The 22,902-nt window shown below is 44.2% G+C and overlaps 1 protein-coding gene across 1 annotated transcript in view; it reads right to left on the bottom strand.

Moving 5' to 3' along the window:
- CNTN5 (contactin 5) overlaps positions 1 to 22,902 on the bottom strand; it is a 569,036-nt gene that overhangs the window by 509,607 nt on the left and 36,527 nt on the right. Inside the window, exon 2 of the mRNA XM_088456711.1 lies at positions 12,020 to 12,247. Within this exon, the coding sequence (XP_088312837.1) occupies positions 12,020 to 12,247 (228 nt within the window). The remainder of the gene's footprint in view (positions 1 to 12,019; positions 12,248 to 22,902) is intronic.

Genomic DNA, 22,902 nt, shown 5'->3' with positions numbered 1-22,902 from the left:
TCGCACAGAGTAGTTCACACACACACAGAACGAAGCGTGCGCATGCATGTACGCAAACCATCGGGCCGCTTGCGAATGCACAACGCTAGCGAGAGACTCTGAATGAGGTCCTAAGTATGCACAATGTAGCTTCAGACATAGAACTGGCACAGGAGATATGTATTATGAACTGGGCAACACAGTCGGTGTAATGGTTAGCGTTACTGTCTCACAGCACTGAGGTCATGGGTTCGGTTCCCAACACGGCCCTAACTGTGTGGAGTTTGTATATTCTGTGCTTGCGTGGGTTTCCTCCAGGTGCTCCGGTTTCCAGGTGGGGTAATTGGCTCCCCACAATAATTGACCATAGTGTGTATGTGTGTGCGCATGTGATAGGGAATACAGGCCCTCATTCAGAGCCGTACGCTCTGAGCAGAGCGCACGCTCTGAGCAGAGCGCACGCTCTGAATGAGGGCCGCCCTCCATAAAAATGGAGCGTCCTCCTGGACACTCGTATAGCTGTGGGTCACCACCCACAGCCTATACAAGCGTGCAGTTTGATGGCCGCGATGGTCTTGACCATCGCGACCATCGAAACTGCGAGCCGGAGCCTGCGGTTGAGGTTTTCAACCGCAAGCTCCGGAGTGATTTTGGCTCTATCAGAGCTAAAATCACTCCCACTGACATCACTAGTGATGTCAGTGGGCCGGCTTCTGACGGGAGGCGTTCCCGTGGGAACGCCCCCGTCAGGTAGGCACGCCCCCGGCACGCCTACCAAAGGGGGCGTGCTGTCAATCAACATCGACAGCACGCCCCCTTTGATCAGACACAACGAGCGAAGGACTTTCCTTCGCTCGTCGCGTCTGGCGCATGCGCACGACGGAGCTCCCTCCGTCGTGCGCATGCTCAGTGCAGAACATCGACCCACTTGCGAGCGGACAGCCGCTCGCGAGTGGGTCTGAATCAGGGCCATAGATTGTAAGCTCCACTGGGGCAGGGACAAATATGATTGGTAAGAAACTCTCTGTACAGCGCTGCTGAATATGTGTGTGCTATATAAATAACTGGTAATAAATAAATTAACTGGTACTTGGATGCTGTACTAAGGGGCTGATTCAGTCCCGGACGCTAAGCCGCGTTTGCTCGCTATGGGTGATTGCGCATGCGGCAAAATACACATGTGCGAACCAGTCTGTGCGATGGGGAAGCGCAGAAGGGTGGTAACTGGAGAAGCCCTGGGAAAATGGGGGAGTGGATGTGCGAATGCAGGCATGTCGGAGTGTCCAAACGGCGTTCTTTGGGCGTGCATAATTAGCATATCAGCGTCATTGTACATGTCACCTGGTTATATTTCACACTTTGCTGGGCAAAGAGTAGTTTTGGGCAAAGAGTAGTTCACACAGAACAAAGCGTGCGCATGCGCGTATGCAAACCATCGGGTTCGAACGCAGACAGCCGATTTTTGCAATCTGTGCATGCATATGCTTTGCAGTGCGCGAACCAGTGTGAGTGATTGGGAAGCGTACGCTCGCTGCGCATAGACTACCCGGGTGACTGAGTGACAGGAGAAGCCATTTGTGGGTGGTGCTAGGGGCTGGCTGCTAGAAACGGGGGAGTGGAGGTTTCATAGGCGTGTATAATGAGGCAGCATCATAATACACGTCACCTGGTTGTATTTCACACTGAAGCGCTCGCAGTGCTTGTGAGAGGGTATGGTCAACCACAAGTGTTGCGTTCACATCCAATGGTACTTGAAGTTCCCGATGGTTGCATACACTTCCTGGAGATGACGTGCGCAAGTGGGAGTCTTAAGACTGGCTGGTGGGCGTCTGCATACACAATGCGATCGCACGCTAAGACATAGTGGGCGTGCTAATGCTTTGCCATGCGATCGCTTGCCTTGCCGAAATTTGCATCCGCATCTAGCGTGCGAACGCATCTAGCGAGTGGGTCTGAATCGAGCCCCAACTGCCAAGCAAAATTAACCCTTATTTTACATATAGGGGTCTATTTACTAAGCAGTGTTAGGAGACAGAGTGAAAAGTGATTAGAAAGTGATAAGGTGCCAGCCAATCAGCTCCCAACTGTCATTTTTCAAACACAGCCTGTGAGATGACAGTTGGGAGCTGATTGGCTGGCACCTTATCACTTTCTTATCACTTTTCACTCTGTCTCCTAACACTGCTTAGTAAACAGACCCCTAAGTCAGTTTGTTACAGAATCATGCAATTAAAAGCCCTGTTGACTTCAAACACATTATTTATAACTCAAAATGTGAAATGTCAAGTACACCTCGCTTAATTCCCAAGCGTTTCAATTTATCTACACTTACACATACTGTATACTGTAACAGGTTCCACTCGTATGATGTAGGTTGTAGTGTTTAGGTTACAACAGCGCCTACTTTCATACATTTCCCCTACGCTGAGCTATAGAAATTGATATCGAGCTGACATGTTACAAGTTCTGTACATCTAAACATGGCTCCCAGGCATAACTCCAGCAATAACCTGCTTAACAAGAGCAAAGCAAGGCAATACTCTTCAAAAATAGTGATGGGAAAATTAATATCATGTGCACAACTGGAACATTGGTCAACAGAATATAAAGTAGAATTAAACACACACAATGAAAAACACATATATCAAGGGGATACTATCCTGAACATTGCGTACAATGCAGCTGTTTTTGTATTGGTGACCCTCAAAAAAACATCTTGCATATGGAAATCAGATCTCTTTCACTGCTAATTTTCATTCAATAGAGATATGGGGCCTGTTTCTGAAACGCATGTGTCCGTGGCCATTTTCCCCATTGGGCCACGGCAGCATGCTTGCCCCTTTGCAGTAACCTCCTATCTATGCCAATTATCTGTCAATCTGTGTGCGGAAGGCCGCGCCACCCGCCAGGGGTGGACTGGGCATCTAGCACAAGGGCCTGATGGGCCGGTTAGGCCCGAGAGCCTGGCCCTGATGCTCCACCTCCCAGTGCCCGGCCCGCGCACTGAGAGGTAGGGACTTGCCATGAGGCCACACTCTCGTGATTCGCTGCACGCCCTCATGAGGCATTGATCTGCGTAAGGAATCGCCATTGCTTTCATCTCTGAATCAGGCCCACTCTCAGTTCATGTGTGTATGCGTGGTATGGAACATGCACAGTTTACAGATATTTGTGAGATCTCCCCCCCCCTCATGCAGACTCCCCCTCACTGACAGGAGCAGGGTGCAGCACTCGGCTCCTTTCACTGAGAGAGCCGGCCAGCACTCCACACAGGGACCTTCTGCACGCCCCTCTTCCCCCTCAAGTAATAGGCACGGGGTAAGGGCCGCGTGACCACGCCCCTTCCTGCGTGACCATGTTACTTACGTGTGGCCATGCCCCCTTTTTGGCAGCGGCACAGCATCTCTTATTTGAGCCCATGTTCCAGTGATGCAAATGGATACAGTTAGGCAGTACAACTCTTTATTGGGGTAATTTGCGGCGATAAGAATTCTTCATTTACGGAGCCACACCGCATCTGATTAAAATGCAACAACAGTGAACACGTCAATCTAAGAGTTTCATTTCTAGTTTACTTAACATTAACTTCTTATAACTTGATCACTGCAATAAAATGTGCAGACTTTGCCTGTACCTGCTCCACGTTTCCAGGTACCCCGGGTTTGTCCTGCCCCGTGGGATGCTTCTGCTCTTACATTTCCCTTACATACCAGTAATAATAACTGCTACCTATTATCCATCCAGACATTCCAGATAATTTTAATTTAGTCCATCACATACAGTTTGATTATGGATAATGAGCATGTCTGTCATGTTTTGGAATGAACAGTCTGATTCCCATCTTGAAGTGTCTGATCTCTGGCCTGAAATCTGACAGCGTAGTAATGAGTGCCAGAGCTTTTTTTTTATGAAGTTCAAAAGTTGGACTTGTAAAATGTTAACCTCGCAAAATACAACATAAGATTATATAAAACCAGCCCAAAAAAACTGTCCTGTATGAATGTATGTTTATTTGTGCAACAAAAGAGAAGTTGTAGTTGTTATACATTTATATACACACAATTCCACCAGACTCACACTTAATTATTATTATATTTGTTTTATATGGTGCCATGAGGGTTCCATAGCACCATACGAACAAACATCACATAGCAATGTACTGTACACACTGTATCAGACAGCTTTTCAATAACAATATACATATATGCATTACAAAATTTACATGTACAGTATACATCAAAATCATTCTTGATGATCAAAGTTTATTTGTCAACATGATATTTTGTGGCCACAGTATTCTATTTTTATTTTAGCTAAATACCGGTCATAATGGCACCAGAATGTGGGGGATTCATTTGGTCAGTCCTGGTTTGACACTGTTTTCCTAGAGGCGTGGAGTCTTAGGATGAACTGGGCTTTGCCAGGGATGCCCACAAGCAGGCTCAGACTACAGAACAGAGACTCAGCAGTTCGCAGCTCCCCGGGCGAGCACCAGACACAACTTTAGGGAAAATGGAAAAGATGTACCAGAGAGGTAGGAGGTACTAAATGACAGCTGGATTGACTGAGGAAAGCAGCACAGGATTCTGAATCACTAGACATTGGTATTTAACAAAGTGCTATATGTAGCTGCACTGCAGCCTTGCTGAAGCAGAACACACAGGTGTTTGTTTAGGAGACTGGAGCACAACATGGGCTTGTGCAAGTAAGAATTCTGGGGTGCTGTACACAGGGTTGGACTGGCCCACAGGGGTAGAAGGGAAATGCCCGGTGGGCACCACTGCCTGTGGGCCCACCCCCTCCTCTGGATGTCAGATTCGAGACCTCTAATTATAGATTGTTACTCTATTAGACGGCTAGTTACCTGATGGAGCAGATCCACTGATCAGCATGGGACTTGGGGCCTGATTCAGACCCACTCGCGAGCGGCTGTCCGCTCGCAAGTGGGTCGATGATGTGCACTGCGCATGCGCCAGACGCAACGAGCGACGGACTTTCCTTCGCTCGTTGTGTCTGATCAAAGGGGGCGTGCTGTCGATGTTGATTGACAGCACGCCCCCTTTGGTGGGCGTGCCGGGGTCGTGCCTCCCAGACGGGGGCGTTCCCAAGGGAACGCCTACCGTCAGAAGCCGGCCCACTGACATCACTAGTGATGTCAGTGGGAGTGATTTTGGCTCTGATAGAGCCAAAATCACTCCGGGCCTTTCGGTTGAGAAACTCAACCGCAGGCTCCGGCTCGCACTGGCGATGGTCGCGATGGTCAAGACCATCGCGGCCATCAACCTGCACGCTCGTATGTGCTGTGGGTGGTGACCCACAGCTATACGAGCGTCCAGGAGGACGCTCCATAATTATGGAGGAGCGTGCGCTCTGCTCACAGCGTCCGGCTCTGAATGAGGGCCTTGGTTCCCTTCTATAGAAACTACACCAAGATTTGACTAATGGTTAGCCAATTATCTGTGATGGCTGGCCACACCCCGTCTGTTGGATGACCACACCCCTTACGCATGGGCCCCGGTGGGCTCTTCATGCCCGAGTCCGGCACTGGCTATACACAAGGGCACTATAGGAATACTGGAGCATAACAGACAGGGGATTCCGGAGCACAGCATGGTGCAAGTAAGAATGCTTGAGTGTTATATACAGAAGCACTGTAGGAATGCTGGAACACAACACACAGGTATTATATTAAGACTCAGGAGCACCACACAGGGTGACATTCAGATACTAGAGCAGAGGTTCCCTAACTCTGCGCTCAATGCACCGTAACAGTCCAGGTTTTAAGGATATCAATGGTTTAGCATAGATGGTTAAATCAAAAGGATGATGTACTCATTAAGTCACCTGTGCCCAAGCATGGTTATCCTTAAAACCTGGACCGTTAGGGCGCCTTGAGGAATGAGTTTGGGAACCTCTGTGCTAGAGCACAACACATAGGAGTGTGAAGCACCCAGGACGGTGAGACAAAGATCTGACAAGAACTGCCAGCTGAGAAAGTTTAAAAGCCTGTCTGCTAGAGTGAGAAGATGTCATTGGCTGGCCTGATCAGCTGTCCAGGGCTTACAAAGGAGAGATCTGGTCTTACCTAAAAGGAATCTAGTGCCCCCACCGATTTATAAATCTCTGCACAATACATCTTCCTATCTAAGATCACCTATTGGATGACATACCTAATTTATGTAACTAGCAGGGACTGATTTATCCGATTTAAAGGCAAGGTCTGAGTTTATTGAAGCCTACAATGAACCGATTTGTGACAAAATGTAGACATAAAAATGAAAAAGGAAGAACATAGGTATGTAAGAATGAAGACAGCACTGGTATTATTTTCCACATGGGGAAGATTGTTAAAATGTTTCAAGTAAGGTGAGAAATGTCAAGAGTAGTTTTGACTTAATAATCCATTGAGTACAATTGTATATTGAGATCTGTAATGAGTCACAATTTCACATGATGCAAGTATCACTGCATGGGCCGCTATCCAGCGGAGGTGGGATGTGAGCTTCCAATTAAAGCACATTTTAAGATCTTTAATAAAGAGATGCAGTATGAAATGCATTGAGCACCCCACCTCTGCATACTTATATAGCAAGTGTAAAGCTGGCCCTACATCTAAAGATAATCTGTCCAACCAGCCAACTAGTTGATTGGTTGGAATGAAAATCTGGCAACGTATGGGAGTAACTGATGATCAGCAATTTGCTACTAAATGCCGGAAAACAGATGAAAATGGTCGTCAGACAAGTTTGTTAAATTTTTTATCTAAACAATTTGTTCAAACAACAGTTTTTGTCCATTTTCCAGCGTTTGGGAGCAAATTGCTGATTGTCATTTGCTGTCATACCTTACCAGATTTTCATTCCAACCAATCAACTAGTTGGCTGGTTGGACAGATAATCTTTAGATGTGTGACCAGCTTTAGGCAAATGGTACAAGCCTATACTGTACTAGTCACATGGAGCATAAAGTAAGCTGCACTGATAGATAAACTATACTGTATTTGAGTGGGCGGGGTCAGTAAGATGTGACCGTATACAATTACTACATGCCGGCTTGTGCTGTGCATATATGATAAGATTGGAAAACTACTGGTTTGCTGATGGCACTTTTTATTTTTGTTTATATTTTGGTTGTGGAATCTCTATGAAAAGAAAGAGGTTATACTAATATGGCATGCCTACTGTATAGGATTATTTAACTACATTTTTCAATACTTACAGTATAGTATATTTAAAGTTACCTATATAGTGCAGGGGATATATAGTATAATACATGACACTAAAATGTTGGCAATTTGATATACAGTATGCTTCACCATCACTCAGTAAGTAAATACATACTTGCCAGCATTCTGGCAGGTCGCCACAGTGGGGAGGCATGACACTACATATGGGGAGTGTGGCCAGGGACATTACCCAGCATTAGGGGCGGAGCAGTTGTGTGTGACCACGCAATCACATCATTGTGGCTCCTCCCCATCAGTAGTGGGTGGGACCACGATAATGTGACAGCGCGAATCTCAACACAACCCCCCCCACCCACTGCTGCGGGTGTGTGTGTAGGGGTGCTGGGGGGGTCCAAGGATATGCAGGCAGGTGACAGCTGGCCGGGAGACTTGCCCATTTTTTCCAGGCTGCCAGGAGCGCCAATGGATATTTGCGGGCCTCCCATTCGTTCTGGAGGAGGACACCAGTATGTGTACATACAGTATATGATAGTAACTAGCTGAATTTGAATTAAATCCCTCTAGCCTTCAGACCTTAAAGTTCCTACTTGTGCCATATGTATGGTGTTAAAGGCTTTAGGGGGAGATTTATCAAAGCTTACAGAGCGAAAAAGTGGAGAGAGATAAAGTACCAACCAATCAGCTCCTAGCTGAAATTTTTCAAACACAACCTGTAAAATGGACAGTTAGGAGCTGATTGGTTGGTACTGTAACTCTTTCCACTTTCTCTTTCAACAAAGTTTGATAAGTCTTCCCCTGGGTTAGATAACTTACTGTACTAAAACCCCCAGGACAATCCCATCCTAGACCCTTCTAACATTTTTGCTTGGAAATCACTCTAATATTCCTTAAAAAGCAAAGCAATTTGTTTTGCTCCAACCATAATAAATGAACAGCGGTAACAATATTACCTGATAAGAACTTGACATGGAATAAGACATTGTGCTCTTGTAACTCTGTATATTGATATTCATATTGTTATTCCAGAGCTTGCAGTTAATCACATTATGCATGTGCACATTTGTTATAGCTCTTAAGAAGTAATTTAACTGTGCATTTTAATAATGTTTAGCAGGTAAACATCAACATCATACGGGCTCTAGGAAGGGTTCTTTATTTAAATAGTAATCACATTTAAGAGGCTGATTTGCATTCATGTGATTTAAGTTTTCTTCTTATCTGTGCTTTCATGAACCCTCTCTGCCATTGCTGTGACAGATTGGCTTTTTACAAGATCCCTGTTCTGTTGAGTGCACGTTCCACACAAGCAATTCTCTGTGCTTTTCTATTACTGATTAAAAATGCCACTTACCAAGCTCCACTAAAGCATTGCAATTGCAGATAGCTATAGATGGATCCTGTGGCTAGAGCTCCCGTATGTCTGGTTTTCCCTAGACCGTCTTAGGTTTCCAACTGCAAATCTTTCATTTGCCATTTTCAACTTAGAAACATCACTTGTGTTTGGCCTTTCTTTACGCTTGAGACAGCTAAAATATTTGCTCATGTCCTTATCACGCCCCTGTCTACAGCCTCCTCTGCAACCTCCAATTGAACGGATTTGCTCCTTTCCATTCCATTATGACTGATTAATCCCCATCCCTTCCCATTCATCCATCACTGCTCGGATATGTCAGTCTCTTCTCGGGTTGGTCCCCTGGAGCCGGCCCTGATTTTAGCGGTCAGTAGGAAAGCTTTCGTAGTCTAAGGAATAATGGGGGGGAGGTGTAATAAGCCTTCTACAAAGGTGAGAAAAGGTAACATGAAGTTTCCCTTAGCAACCAATCAACTTTTAACTAGCATCTATCAAGTACATTTTATAAAATGATAGGCAGAAGTTGATTGGCTGCTACAGTATAAGCGACTTTTCCACTTGCCCGCTTTTTCATTCTTTAGTAGGATTGATACATGATCGCCAGTATCACACAGCCACTGGCTTACCATGACCTTCAGTTACTTTTAGAATTTATAATGAGGCTACTTTATGTCATAAATTAGGGCCAATTCCGAGTTGCATTGAAGTCAGGGGTAACTACACCTGCATTGCATGCATGGTGCTAAATGCTGATATTTGTCCCATATGACGAGTTGTAAGCATCCATACAACCACACCACCCCCACCCATACACTTCCACAGCCGTCACCATTATTAGAGCCCACTTGCACCACTTCTCTCCTTGGTGCAATAGATCTACCTGAGAACAGAGGATCTCCGCATACACACACTCCTACTGTACATATCCGTCCATGTATACCAATGATCAGTGCTTCTGCATGTAGAAGGCCATTACGCCCACTGTGTCCACAGCTGTAGCCGTCATCATCAGTATTTGGACTTGAACCCACCCCACGCTAGGAGCAAAAGATCTGCCTGATCCAGGTGTCCTATATCCATTCGTACTGCACGATCAAGCATGGGTGTTGACTTTCATGCCCATGACACTCCCACGAGATGGGACAGTTCCAGGCGTCCGCATGGTTGCTGCCCAGTTACCACCAAGGAGCGGACGGATGAATCCGCACTTGCAATGTCCATTCATGTGCATACGTCTTATCCGGTGAAAGCACAGTCTGTGATATCTTTCTATGGAGCATGCGCATTATGCAGATATCGCCGAGATCCTTCTTAAGTTTCCACCTGGGTCTGACTCAGAATCAGGTCCATACAAAGTCCACAATTTCCGGCAAACATACGCTCAACACACACTCACTGGAATTAGCCTACAGTACATGAGAACACCCTACTATCAGCCAGTTACTCCCATTGCGTATTGCTCCGAATTGGCCACTTTGCATGGACCCCAATATCACCAAGTACTGAGGTCTCCTGCACAGTGATCACCTCTTCTCACTTCTGTCTTGAGGACAGCTCTAGAGTGGCCCTGTCCTTTGGAACACCCGTCATCATTCCGCAAGAAACGGTCTTTTTTAATCAATTTTGATCAAATTAAAATAGATGAAAATCGATCAAACATCGATATTGTATTTCTGGGGCTAAATCACACATTTACTGTACTAATACTTAAAAAAACCTGTCTATTAGGAAATGTGTGATCTAGATTAAAATTGATCCAAATCGATTAATATCGACCTTTAATGAACACAACCCTTTGAGTGCATGAGAATTCTCAGTTATTGTAAAATAAACTATATTGGGCCAAATGTAACAGGGTGAAAGTTTACAAAATGCGAGAGTTTAGCAGCAAAAACTCTCACATTGGTTGAGTTTTATCTTCAAAATGGGAAGACATCTGGATGAGAGTTTAAATTAATTTAGTCTAAAAATATGTGAGTTTGCCTGTTCTCGGACTCTGTTACATTGGCCGAGTTTAAAAAGTGTGAGAGTTTACTGCTAAACTTTCACATTTTCTAAACTCTCACCCTATTACATATGGCCCACTGTGTTAAATATTTCTAGTGGAAAATGAGGACTTCCCTGTGACACCCATGAAACAAGGGAACCCTATTCAAATAAGATTATAACTCGACCTGTTAGCAATTTGATTCCCCAAACACTACAAAGTACTGTACTTTACAAAATGTGCTAAAGGCTGACCTGTGAGAGCCATGTCACCACACAGATTAATGTTTACTGGATTTCTAATTGTTTAATGCTCGTGAGTACTGCCAAATAAGTAAAAGCATTCCAAATGGCATTTTATATATATATATATATATATATATATATATATATATATATATATATATATATATAGGTCTCCCATATCCAAATATTCCGAAATACGGAATATTCCGAATTACGGAATATTTTTAGTATGACTGAGAATGTGAAACCTTCACTTTCTCATGGTTCAATGTACACAAACTTGTTTTAAAGCACAAATTCATTAAAATACAGTATACAATAACCTTCAGGCTGGGTGTATTAGGTGTATATGAAACATAAATGAATTTCATGTATGTACACAAACTTTTTTTGATGCTCAAAATTATAAAAAATATTGTATAAAATAACCTGCAGGCTGTGTGTATAAGGTGTATATAGAACATAAATGCATTCTGTGTTTAGTTTTGGGTCCTATACCCAAGATATTTCATTATAGTATGCAATTATTCTAAAATACGGAATAATGTGATATCCAATATACCCCTGGTCCCGAGCATTTTGGATATGGGAGACTCAACCTGTATATATATATATATATATATATATATATATATATACACACACAGTATGTGACTCATTCAAAATAAGAATAACATAATCCTAATGATGAATGTTCAAAAACAGCCCGGAGCTTAAGTAGTTACAGTTAATATCTCTTTTGGAATGTCAGTAAATATTCCTCAATGATCGCGACCCACTGCATTCTGGGTTCTACCAATCTAAAACATATATTACTACTGGTATAAAAGAAACTTACTTTATCTATACTGCAATACACAACACTTTAAAAAGTTAGAGTAATGTACAAAAGTAAGTGCCGCCCCCTTCTCTGCTGAATCCCCACAAATGTCCACTCAGACCCATCCAAACCCTGCATGAATAGCCCATAAACCTCCACTTTTAGATGAATCTCCCCCTTTTCTAGTCCGCAAATGAGGACTGTCCTACCAAATCTAGGTAGTCGAATGGTATGCCTCAAGCTATTATTGCTTTGAACAGGCTCAATAATATATATATTTTATTTTGTTCTCCTTCGTTTTATTTATTGTAATTTGCCCAAAGAAGCATTACTGTAGTTTAATATATGGAACTATTTTACCTCTAAAGTTTCCAGGCGCAAACCAGCACAAGACACAAAGCTTCATACATTTAAAATATATAAATCTCACAATAAAAATGGTTAGACTCACGGTCATCTTGCCGAAAACCATCTGAAAGGTGGTAGAGGTATGTTGGAGGGTTGTAGTGATTTGCTCTTTCTCTCCCGGTTTGCATCGGTTGATCAAGAGTTTCCAATGAGGAACCACTATATCTCGGTCTGTTCTTGGAGTTAAATAATGACATATATGAGCTCCCTGATTTTCGTCTTAATATTGCAGCATATGAGGTCTGCTGTCCAGGAACAGCGCTTGCAAAGTCTGAAAAAAGCAGATTAAAACAAAATGTTAATACAAAATATTTTGAATACAAATAATTTACAAAAATAACGGCCAAGAACCCTGCTCCTTATAATATATAACTCTCAGTCTGTGACTTCCTGCTGCCTCCATTTCCCTCCTCACATCATGACACTGTCCATGTCACATGCAGCCCTGTCCCCACTAACACATCACTCATCTCCTGATATACTCTGTGCTGCTGGGGAACCCTGCACTTTGCAATATATAACACTTAGTCTGTCGCTTCCTGCTGTCTTTATTCCCCTCCTCGTATCATGCATTGCCCCTGTCACATGCAGCCTTGTCCTCACTAACACATCACTCATCTCCTGATATACTCTGTGCTGCTGGGGAACCCTGCACTTTGCAATATATAACACTTAGTCTGTGGCTTCCTGCTGCCTTTATTCCCCTCCTCGTATCATGCATTGCCCCTGTCACATGCAGCCTTGTCCTCACTAACACATCATTCATCTCCTGATATATCCTGTGCTGCTGGGGAACCCTGCTCTTTACAATATATAACGCTTATGGTGCATACAGACGGGACGATCGACAACGATAATGATATCATTGTACGAAATCATGGGTGTGCTGGACGATCGATATCGATCATCCAGCACACCATGAACCCACCAACCACTATAGTAACCTCATTGATATCGACAAGGTTGGCCTGCATGCACCAGCGATGGTCGATATCGATATCGACCATACGTGCCCGTGCGAAAAATGCACGATATGAACGATAACGATATGATTGATATCATCATCATTCATATCGTCCATTTTAATCGTACTATGTGTACGCACCATTAGTCTGTGGCTCCCTGCTGCCTCCATTCCCCTCCTCATATCATGCATTGCCCCTGTCACATGCAACCCTGTCCTCACTAACACATCAATAATCTTGTGATATACTCTGTGCTGCTGGGAAACTACGCTCTTCATACAATATAACTCTGAGTCTGTGACTTCCTGCTGCCTCCATTCCCCTCCTCACATCATGCCACATGTAGCTCACTCCTCACATAACTGGACATGTCATCCTCACTGCCTTTCATAAGATCAGCACATTCAGCTCCTGAAACACTCAGTGCTGCTGTAACCATTGTGATGAGTCAATTGGTAACAAAAACATGCTCTGAGCCAAGCCAAACTAGTTTTAATCATAAAAATGTAGCATTATTTACCTAAATTCTATACCTAACACAACAGTATGTGACTGTAATCATTATTTAGTGTAATCTTGTCTAAAATAAAAATGTATTATAGTAATAATAATAATAATAATAATAATAATAATAATAATAAATGTAATTTTCAGTGAAAAAACTAGATGAATACCAATGTAGTACTTTTTTATAGGGTATGTCTTTCAGATTAATAGTAGACGTAATACAATTTGTGATTCAACCTCTTTCACGAGTGTCATACAGATTAACAATACAGCTACAGTACTTTTAAAACATATTTTAGGAATAAGACCAGAAACTCTTTTGTAAAACCTCATGATTTAATGATGATTCATATCAGACAGATAATTATTTATAGCTATTTCTACTGCACCTCACACCATTGTAATCCTGTGGGGTATATGTATTAATCATTGAAAATTGGTCCCAATAATTATAATTTCTTATTACCATATATTGCTGGGGTTAATTAAGGATCGCCAGTATCACTAAATACATGCAGAGACAGGGGCTCCTATCAGAGCCCATCCCTGTGTTGTGTGCGAAGTAAATTGATCTCTAATGCTACTGAGGGTACGATATGTTGATAGTCATAATTTCACGTCGATGGTCATAATGATGACGTTGACCATGTTGACATTCACCATGTAGTCAGTGATGAAATGTCGAGATGTTAAAATGTTGACATATCATCCCTGGTGGCCCAGTGGTGACTAACCTGCTGTCGACGGCTACAGTGGCGTCCTCTGGGTCCCAGTGGTCATGTGACTGTGACTTCTGGATTCTGTGGCATTTGGGTATTTATCCCGTATCCGTTACCCTAATCCCTACCCCTCCCTCTAGTGCCTAACCCTAGCCCTCCCCCTACAGCCTAACCACTAAAATCCTCCCTGCAACTTAACCCTCCCCCACAGCCTATCACTAAACCCCTCCCAGCAACCTAACTCTAACCTTCCCCCCCACAGCCTTAACCGCTAACTTCCCTCCATGCAACCTAACCCGGTCCTTCCCCTCAGCCTAACCCTACCTCCCAAAGCCTAACCCTAATGTTGACATTCTGCCAACATTTTAACAATGTTAATGTTGCCTGTCGACATTGTGGTGTTAACATTATGACATTATGAATGTTGCCATTGGCACTGTCAAACTTTGACTGCATCCAATGAAAGCAGAGTTACAATTTTTTAATTCTACATATGCACCTTGAAATTACACTATAGTGACCAAGTGAATCTACAAAAGTGTTTACAGCAGACACCAACAGCCAGCCATGCAGTTAAATGCAAATGTATATGATATGTAAATATACAACATATATATACTAGCAGTTGTCCGCGGCTTTGCCTACAATGCCAAATTATTTTTAAATTTGAGGTGTTCTAGTTGTATTGCTTTGCAAAGGGGCCCTGTTGTGGGAGTGGCCCACGTGACCAGCAGCTGAGGGCTGAGGGCAGCAGCGCCTTCACCCACCACTCACACCAATGTCACTGTGTGCCCTGGCACAGACTGCTCTGTAGGCTATCCTATTCTGTCACTGTGCACCCTGGCACAGACTGCTATGTAGGCTATCCTATTCTGTCACTCTGTGACCTGTGCACAGACGGGATCGATATGATATACTGCTGGACCTATGTCCTGCGGTTCAAATCCCGACGCCGGAAGACCGGCTCCAGTGAAAATCCCAACAGCTCCAAAGGTAAGTATTAACTAACCCTACCCCCCCTAACCCTCCTTTAGGGGTGCCTAACCCTAACCTCCCTCCCTAGTGCCTAAACCTAATCCCCCTCTAAGTGCCTAAACCTAACCCCCCCTTCCCCACAGCCTAAACCTAAGTCTCCCAGAGGGCTGCCTAATCTTAACCTCCCCCCGGGGGTGCCTAACCCTAACCCCCCTTCCCCTAGCCTAAACCTAACCCTCTCGGGGGGCTGCCTGATCCTAAGTCCCCCTGGGAGCCCTAAAATCTACCCCTCCCCCCGCGGCTGTCCGCGCCCGGTGCCCGGCTTACTTTCTTTCGGTATGCCGGGCGTCGGGCTCCCGGCATAACTCTAATGACAGGCATCGGGATTTTGACGTCTGTCATTAGTACCTTGCTGGGACTTGACAGTATGAGTGACTATGTGGGGCCCCCTGTTGAATTCCTCCTAGAACTTCTTGAACTTGTATTAAAAGAAAACCACTTTTTATATGCTGGTAAATATTATAAACAGCGGTCCGGGACAGCAATGGGTTTGAACCTTGCACCGGCTTATGCTAATATTTATATGCATATTTATGAGAGTATATACATCATTCCTTTGTTTGGTGAAAAAATGAGACATTATTATCGTTTTATCGACGATGTTTTCCTTATCTGGAATGGTACGGAAAGAGATTTTTGGAACATGGTTAATTATTTGAATGAGTTGCCCAGTCCGATCAGGTTTACCGCCAAGATTAGTAAGACATCAATAGAATTTTTAGATGTCTCCATATATAAAAAAGACCAAAGGCTGCAAACAACTTTATTTCGTAAAGAGGCAGATAGGAATACATTATTATATGCAACCAGCCAACATCCACCGATGTTAAAAGAGAGCCTCCCGATTTCACAATTTTTAAGAGTGTTACGGATTAATACTGATTCTGAATTGGCTGAGGAACAAATCCGTGAGATGATCGAACGGTTTAAACAACGTGGTTATGACAAGAGGACTATTGATAGATGCCTAACAAAAGCGAGACAAAGAATGATGGGTCAGCCTCCCAGGGAGGATGTAGCATATAACAAAAGAATGATTTTTACCAGTCGTTTTGTTAGTAGGTCTCATGATGTCTCTAGAGCCTATAAACTTAATTGGCCAATTTTGGCAACAGATCCGGTTTTGAAGCGGGATACCGTTCAGCGGCCGATGATGGCTTATAGACGTGGGCCGAACCTCAAACAGCTTCTTATGAAACCATCAGCTACTGCATCGGCAAAATCGAGTGAGACATGGCTGCCACGTATGAAAGTGGGATGCTTTAAATGTACGAATTGTATGACTTGTAGATCTATGGTATCAGGAACTACTTTCCCTCACCCGCATAGTGGGGTGGCGATACCAATTAAACATCGTTTGTACTGCACGCTCGACTTTGTTATTTATCTATTAACATGTCCATGCGGACTTGCCTACGTGGGTCTTACCACGAGGAACTTTAGGGAGAGGATGGCAAATCACAGGAGCTCCATACGTCAGGCACTCAATACTGGGTGTTCAGACAAACCAGTGGCTGAGCACTGGATACAAGAAGGCCATCAGATGTCCTCTCTTAGATGTAGACTCATTGACTGGGTGCCACCACTGGTGAGGGGTGGGGACCGTGAAACAGCATTGAGATGATTGGAGGCACGCTGGATATATAAGCTAGATACTGTGGTGGTATGATGGTAGTTGCTGTGCGTTCCAGAGTGTGGAACGCAAGCTAGTGTTGCTGGGGTTACAGCGCGGCATGGAGGAAGTGAGATCACTTCCGGTGCGCGCGCTCTGCACGTGGGGAAGGATGCCGCTGGTGAGACTAATTGGTGTGATTACTGCGGGTATTTATGGTGCTGCACTAGTAAGGTAAGACAGTTCTTTGAGCTGTGGCTGTACAATGTTCATGTATTTGATGGTTGCTATCGTTGACATGTGATGTTGGCTTGAAAAAGGTCTGGATTTGACCGAAACGTCGCTATGCAGTCTAACTTTTTTGCTGTTGGAATAAATCATCTTTTTGCTACATCTAACTGGTGAGTGCTTCCTTTGGAACAATATATATATATATATATATATATATATATATACTGTATACTGTATATATAATCACTATTTTTTAGGAGAGCTTTCTATGTATCTTTAGTAAGAGTGAGTGAAGTTGAACGGTATGACTTGAATAGAGTGTCAGACTTTTGCACTTATTAAGTTAGAAACTTTTCAGCATTGTCTCCCAATGGAACTGCACCTGCCCTTTTCAAAGGCCTGCAACCTGCAATGTAACGAGATAGAGAAGCCTGGTTGCATCTTTATAGCTCTGTGAATAGGATTCAGCTTTTTTCTGACAAGTGCTTGAGATCCTCAACTGATGATACACTGGCGTATAGTTTGACTCCTCATTACCATGTATGCTGTCATTTGTCACTGATGTAAAGTAATGGAGAGTACTGTGCTTGAGATGTTAAAATTGGACACTTAGAAAAAGAGAGAAAAATATGTTCATCATTGTTCTGATCATCAGATTCTCAATCCAGCTCTCCAGAATTAAGTTTTGATAAGATTAATTAAAGACACTTTAAGGTTCCAGTCATTCAGTTTAGACAGAACTTTGCTATGAGTTAAAGATTTCCAGTTGTTACAGCTTAGCAAATCCCTGAAATACCAAGGGGTCTAGTTACTAAGCAGTGTTAGGAGACAGAGTGAAAAGTGATAAGGTGCCTGTGATAAGCCTGTGAGATGACAGTTGGGAGCTGATTGGCTGGTACCTTATCACTTTTCACTCTGGGCCTGATTCAGAGACGCTCATAAGCGGCTGCTCGTTCGTTCCGAGCGATGTTTGCACAACTGCGCATGCGTACGGATCGTAATACGCATGCGCGAACCAGTCAGTGTGGCCGAAAATCGTTTGTTCGCTAAATAGCGAATGCCTGCTATTTTGAGTGACAGAATGAGGCGTCTGTGGGTGGTAATAGGGGAAGGTGCTTGAAAACGGGGAGTGGAGATCCGAACGCAGGCGTGCTTAAAGGTCAAAACGGGCGTTTTAAGGGTGTGTATAATTAATACAGCAGCGTCATTGACCACGTCACTGGGTTATTTTATAGTCAGGACTGCTCGCAAGATTGCGGTAGGAAAAACCAACCACAAGAATAGCGAGCAGTTCATACGCTGGTCGATGTGCTCGATTAATCTAATAAATAGCGGACATGACGTAGGATGCGAGCGGCCAGGGGGCGTAGTTTTCCAAGAAACGACCGCATGTTTTGTACGCTCATTCAGACCTAGAGGCATGAACAGACCGCAAAGAGCGAACGGTTCAATTGAATAGCCACCCCTTTTTTCTGAACGAGCGACCGCAAATAGCGTCCGGCTCTGAATGAAGCCCTCTGTCTCCTAACACTGCTTAGTAACTAGACCTCTAAGTCACAAGGCAGTAACGGCACCTCTCTGACTAGACTGAATTATTTAGAAATGGAAGTGTTAAGAGTTCTGCTCCATGGTGACAAGATGGCATGACGCAGTGGCTACTGGTTGGTCAGCAGCACATTTATACTCCAAATCTCCAGTTCCACCACATCCCAAAGATGCTCTGTTGGATTAAGGTCTAATGACTGTGAAGGCCATAGAAGTACAAGGAACTCATTGTCACATTCATGGAACCAGCCTGAGCTGACGTGTGCTATGTGACATGGCACATTTTTCTCCTGGAAGTGGCCATTAGAAGATTAGTAGACAGTTGCCATAAAGTGATGTTTATGGCCAGCAACAATACTCTGGTAGTCTATGGCAATTATGCAATGCTCAGGTGGCTTCAGGTAGTCTAATGTGTGCCAAGAAAACATTCCACATGCCATTGCACCAAATCCATCAGTCTGAACCATTGATACAAGGCGGGATGGATTCATGGATTCATGTGGTTTGCCACATTATGATGATACCATCTGCATGTTGCAACAGAAAACAACATTTGTCAGACCAGGCAATGTTTTCCGATCTACAACTGTCCAGTGTTGGTGAGCCTGTACCACTGTAGCCTCAGTTTCCTGTTCTTAGCTGACAGGAGTGGAACCCGGTGTGGTTTTCTGCTGATGTAGCCTATCCAATTCAAGGTTCGATGTGCTGTGCATTCAGAGATGCTCTTCTGCACAGGGCCGACAACAGAAATCTTGGGGCCAGGCACACACATATTTTTGGGGCCTCCATCCTGCACTGTGCCCTAATGCACATAATATGCCATAAATCATAGTAAAGGCACAAAGTGCCCCAAAATCACATTACATGCCACACTGTGCCCTAGAATCACATTATATGATGCACTGTAATCCCAAATCACAGTATATGCCACACAATGCCCCCAAATCACAGCATATGAATACCCGGTGCCCCTAAATTACAGCATATGGTCCACTGCGCTCCAAAACCACATTATATGTCACACTGTTCCTGATAATCACATTATATGCTGCACTGCACCACTAAATTACAGCATATTCCACAAAGTGCCCCCGAATCACATTATATGCTGCACTGTGCCTCAAAATCAAAGCACCAAATGATGCCCCCAAATCAAATGACACTATCGAGACAAAAGTGATTGGACACTGACAGCAAATAGATCAACGAGATCTTACTGACATCAGTACTTTGTAGGCCCACCACGTGCAGTGATTACTGCAAACACCCTTCTTGGCAAACTGCCCACAAGTTCCTGGTCAACAGCATTAAGTACAGTGACCAACTGTGATGCTGATGAAGGTCGAGTTGGCCTAGAATGCACCCATTGCTCCAATCCATCCCAGAGGTTCTCAATGGAGTTAAGATCTAGACTCTGGGCTGGCCAGTCCATCCAGGTTACCGAATTTTCTGTATACCGGTCTGGCATCGCCCTGGAGACATCACAGGTGGCATTGTCATCCTAATAAAAACAGTTATTGTTTCCATAGAACTGCAAGTGTATGGGCCTCCCTACCAAGTGTTCTTTTTGAATCTGCCACATTAGTGGCCATTTTGAACTTGTGTGCAATGATATGCATTTAACTTGTGTGGTGGTGTCCAATCTCTTTTGTCTACATAGTGTACAGTAAATGCAACATGATGCCTTCAATTGTAATTGTACAGGAGACTGCCAGATCTCAAAAAAGAAAGATAACCCAACACAGCAGACAAGCTTGATAGTGTTACTATTTCTCACCTCTACAGTATTTCACAACCTCAACAGTCAATAGCCTGTGCCTGGTATGCTGTGTGGAAACCTGCAGGAGGTTGAGGCACCGGCCGAGCTGTAGTGTCTGCATCTGTGGCATGACAGAGTACAACTGGTAGTGATGGTTCCCCATCACTACCTACCAGTAGTGGCACCTGTGGGGGGCCATGCCAGATATTCGGGCGGGAAGAGGAATAGGGCTGCCCATGCTGTAAGATGGCTGGTCCCTGAGGAGAGCCAGCCACCAGGAAGTACAGTGTAGCACTACGGTATCTATGTAAGTGATGGGCTGCCAAAAATACACCAGAGACGGCCCAGATTTGCCCTGGCCCTGAATACTTTATAGCAAAAAAAAAGCACTGCATCAAGCAGCCCCAGTGCCATCCACATCTGCATGGGAGGAGCTGTCTCAGCTGTTGCTGTCTGTCCCCGCGGCGTTGCTGCTCACTTGTTATGTGAAGCATTCGTGGTGTAGGCTAGGTAGCTTAGCTGCCAGTTTCTTTTACTGGGGATCTGGAGAAGATTGTGGCAGGGCCCCTCGGAAGCCCAGGCCTGGTACATGTGACCCCTTAGTGCACCCCTGTCGCCGTGCCTGCTTCTGCATATTAATGACAGCTTGAAACAGTCTGGCCATTCTCCTCTGACCTCTCTCATTAACATTCATTTTCGCCCACGCAACTGCCACTCACAGGATGCTTTTTGAAAATAATTCTCTGTAAACTCTAAATACAACTGTGCATGAAAATCCCAAGAGACCAGTAGTTTCTGATATCCTCAAACCACACAAGTTAATTAGATCGTATGTCTTCTGCTCTCTTGTATTTGTTCTGAACCACATATAAATCACTTATCCGGCTGCAACAAACACATTTACTGCATCACACACATTATACAGCATCTTCTTTCAATAAAGATCATCTGCACATATAGGGACTGATTCAGAGACAGACGCTAATGCGATCGCAACTGCGTTCCCATACGCAACGCAGCCGCAAAAATATGCTAATGTTAGCAAAGATCACCCGAGCATAAAGTCTATCAAATTGAATACGGCGATACTTTTCCACCTGGCGAAATGACGTCATCAGCGAAACTTTTCCGCCAAAAACACGCGAAAATGGCGTTTCGCTCCAAATTGAATACGGCCCTAAAGTGTCGGCCGCACAGCTGTCATCGCCACGCACTTTAGTCGGATATCTCCTCGCATTCCCAGGGGGGTGCGAGAAGAAATCCCTAAGTCTGACCAAACAGCGCGGTGACTTGAACGCCCCCATGGATATGAGAGACCCCCCACATTTTCACATGCTCACTTTTTATATTCCTAAATATATGTACTAGTATGTCTTCCCCTATTTTCTTTTTTTTACATCTCGTGAATTTAGGATTTCTATTACCTTAATTGATTTATTTCAGGCAATTTGTACCAATACACGTTCATATGTAATGCTCTATGTTTTGATACCATTGTAGCAAATGGGAACATTGTAAAACGATCTGGACACGTTGTACAACAATAATAATTATTCATTTGTTTGTGCCCCTTTGTGGAGAACTGTGCTCAGGATAGCATATAACTGCTTTCCTCAGGTTACTGGACTGATACATAGGCTGCAGCTGGAGTCATATTTAGTATACCTGGATCAGTGTTTGTCAGATACTGTACTATTTGTATTGCATTGTTTTTTTGATTGCATGATATTGAGTTACCACTACACTATATATATATATATATATATATATATATATATATATATATATATAGTTTATTTTTTTTTTAAACTGTATTTATTAAAAGCTATATTTTAAGCTTATTTAATATTGAGCGTTCCCCTAAAAAGAGTATTCTTTTTTTTCTGCTTGTTTTTGAGCATGTTGACATCCTCAGAATGTTGACATGTTTACAGTGTCAACATCAGAACTGTTGAAATGTGAATGGATGTTGACATTAGGGCTTGGCTGCAGGACTGGAGGGTTAGGCTGAGGGGGGGGGATAGGGTTAGGCATTGGGGGAAGGTTAGGTACTAGGGTGAGGTCAGGGTTAAGCTGTGACGGGAGATTAGGGTTAGGCACTAGGGGGAGGTTATGGCTAGGCACTAGGGGGAGGTTAGGGTTAGGCTGCGGGGGGAGATTAGGGTTAGGCTGTGGGGGGGAGGTTATACCTAGGCTCTAGGGGGAGGTTAGGGTTAGGTTGCGGGGGGAGGTTAGGGTTGGGCTGTGGGGGGGAGATTATGGCTAGGCACTAGGGGGAGGTTAGGGTTAGGCAGTGGGGGAGAGGTTATGGTTAGGCACTAGGGGGAGGTTAGGGTTAGGCTGTGGGGGGGAGGTTATGGCTAGGCACTAGGGGGAGGTTAGGGTTAGGCTGTGAGGGGGAAGATAGGGTTAGGCACTAGGGGGGGTTGGGTACTAGGGGGATGTTAGGGTTAGGCACTAGGGTGAGGTTAGGGATAGGCACTAGGGGTAAGGTTACGGTTAGGTACTAGGGGGAGGTCAGGGATAGGCTTTGAGAGGAGATGTTAGGGTTAG

This window comes from Taudactylus pleione, unplaced genomic scaffold, assembly GCF_031769625.1.
Source record: "Taudactylus pleione unplaced genomic scaffold, aTauple2 ptg000711l, whole genome shotgun sequence".
In the NCBI taxonomy this organism is placed as follows: domain Eukaryota; kingdom Metazoa; phylum Chordata; class Amphibia; order Anura; family Myobatrachidae; genus Taudactylus; species Taudactylus pleione.
The sequence above is the reverse complement of the archived record's forward strand: the minus strand, read 5'-3'. Positions and strand labels throughout refer to the sequence as shown.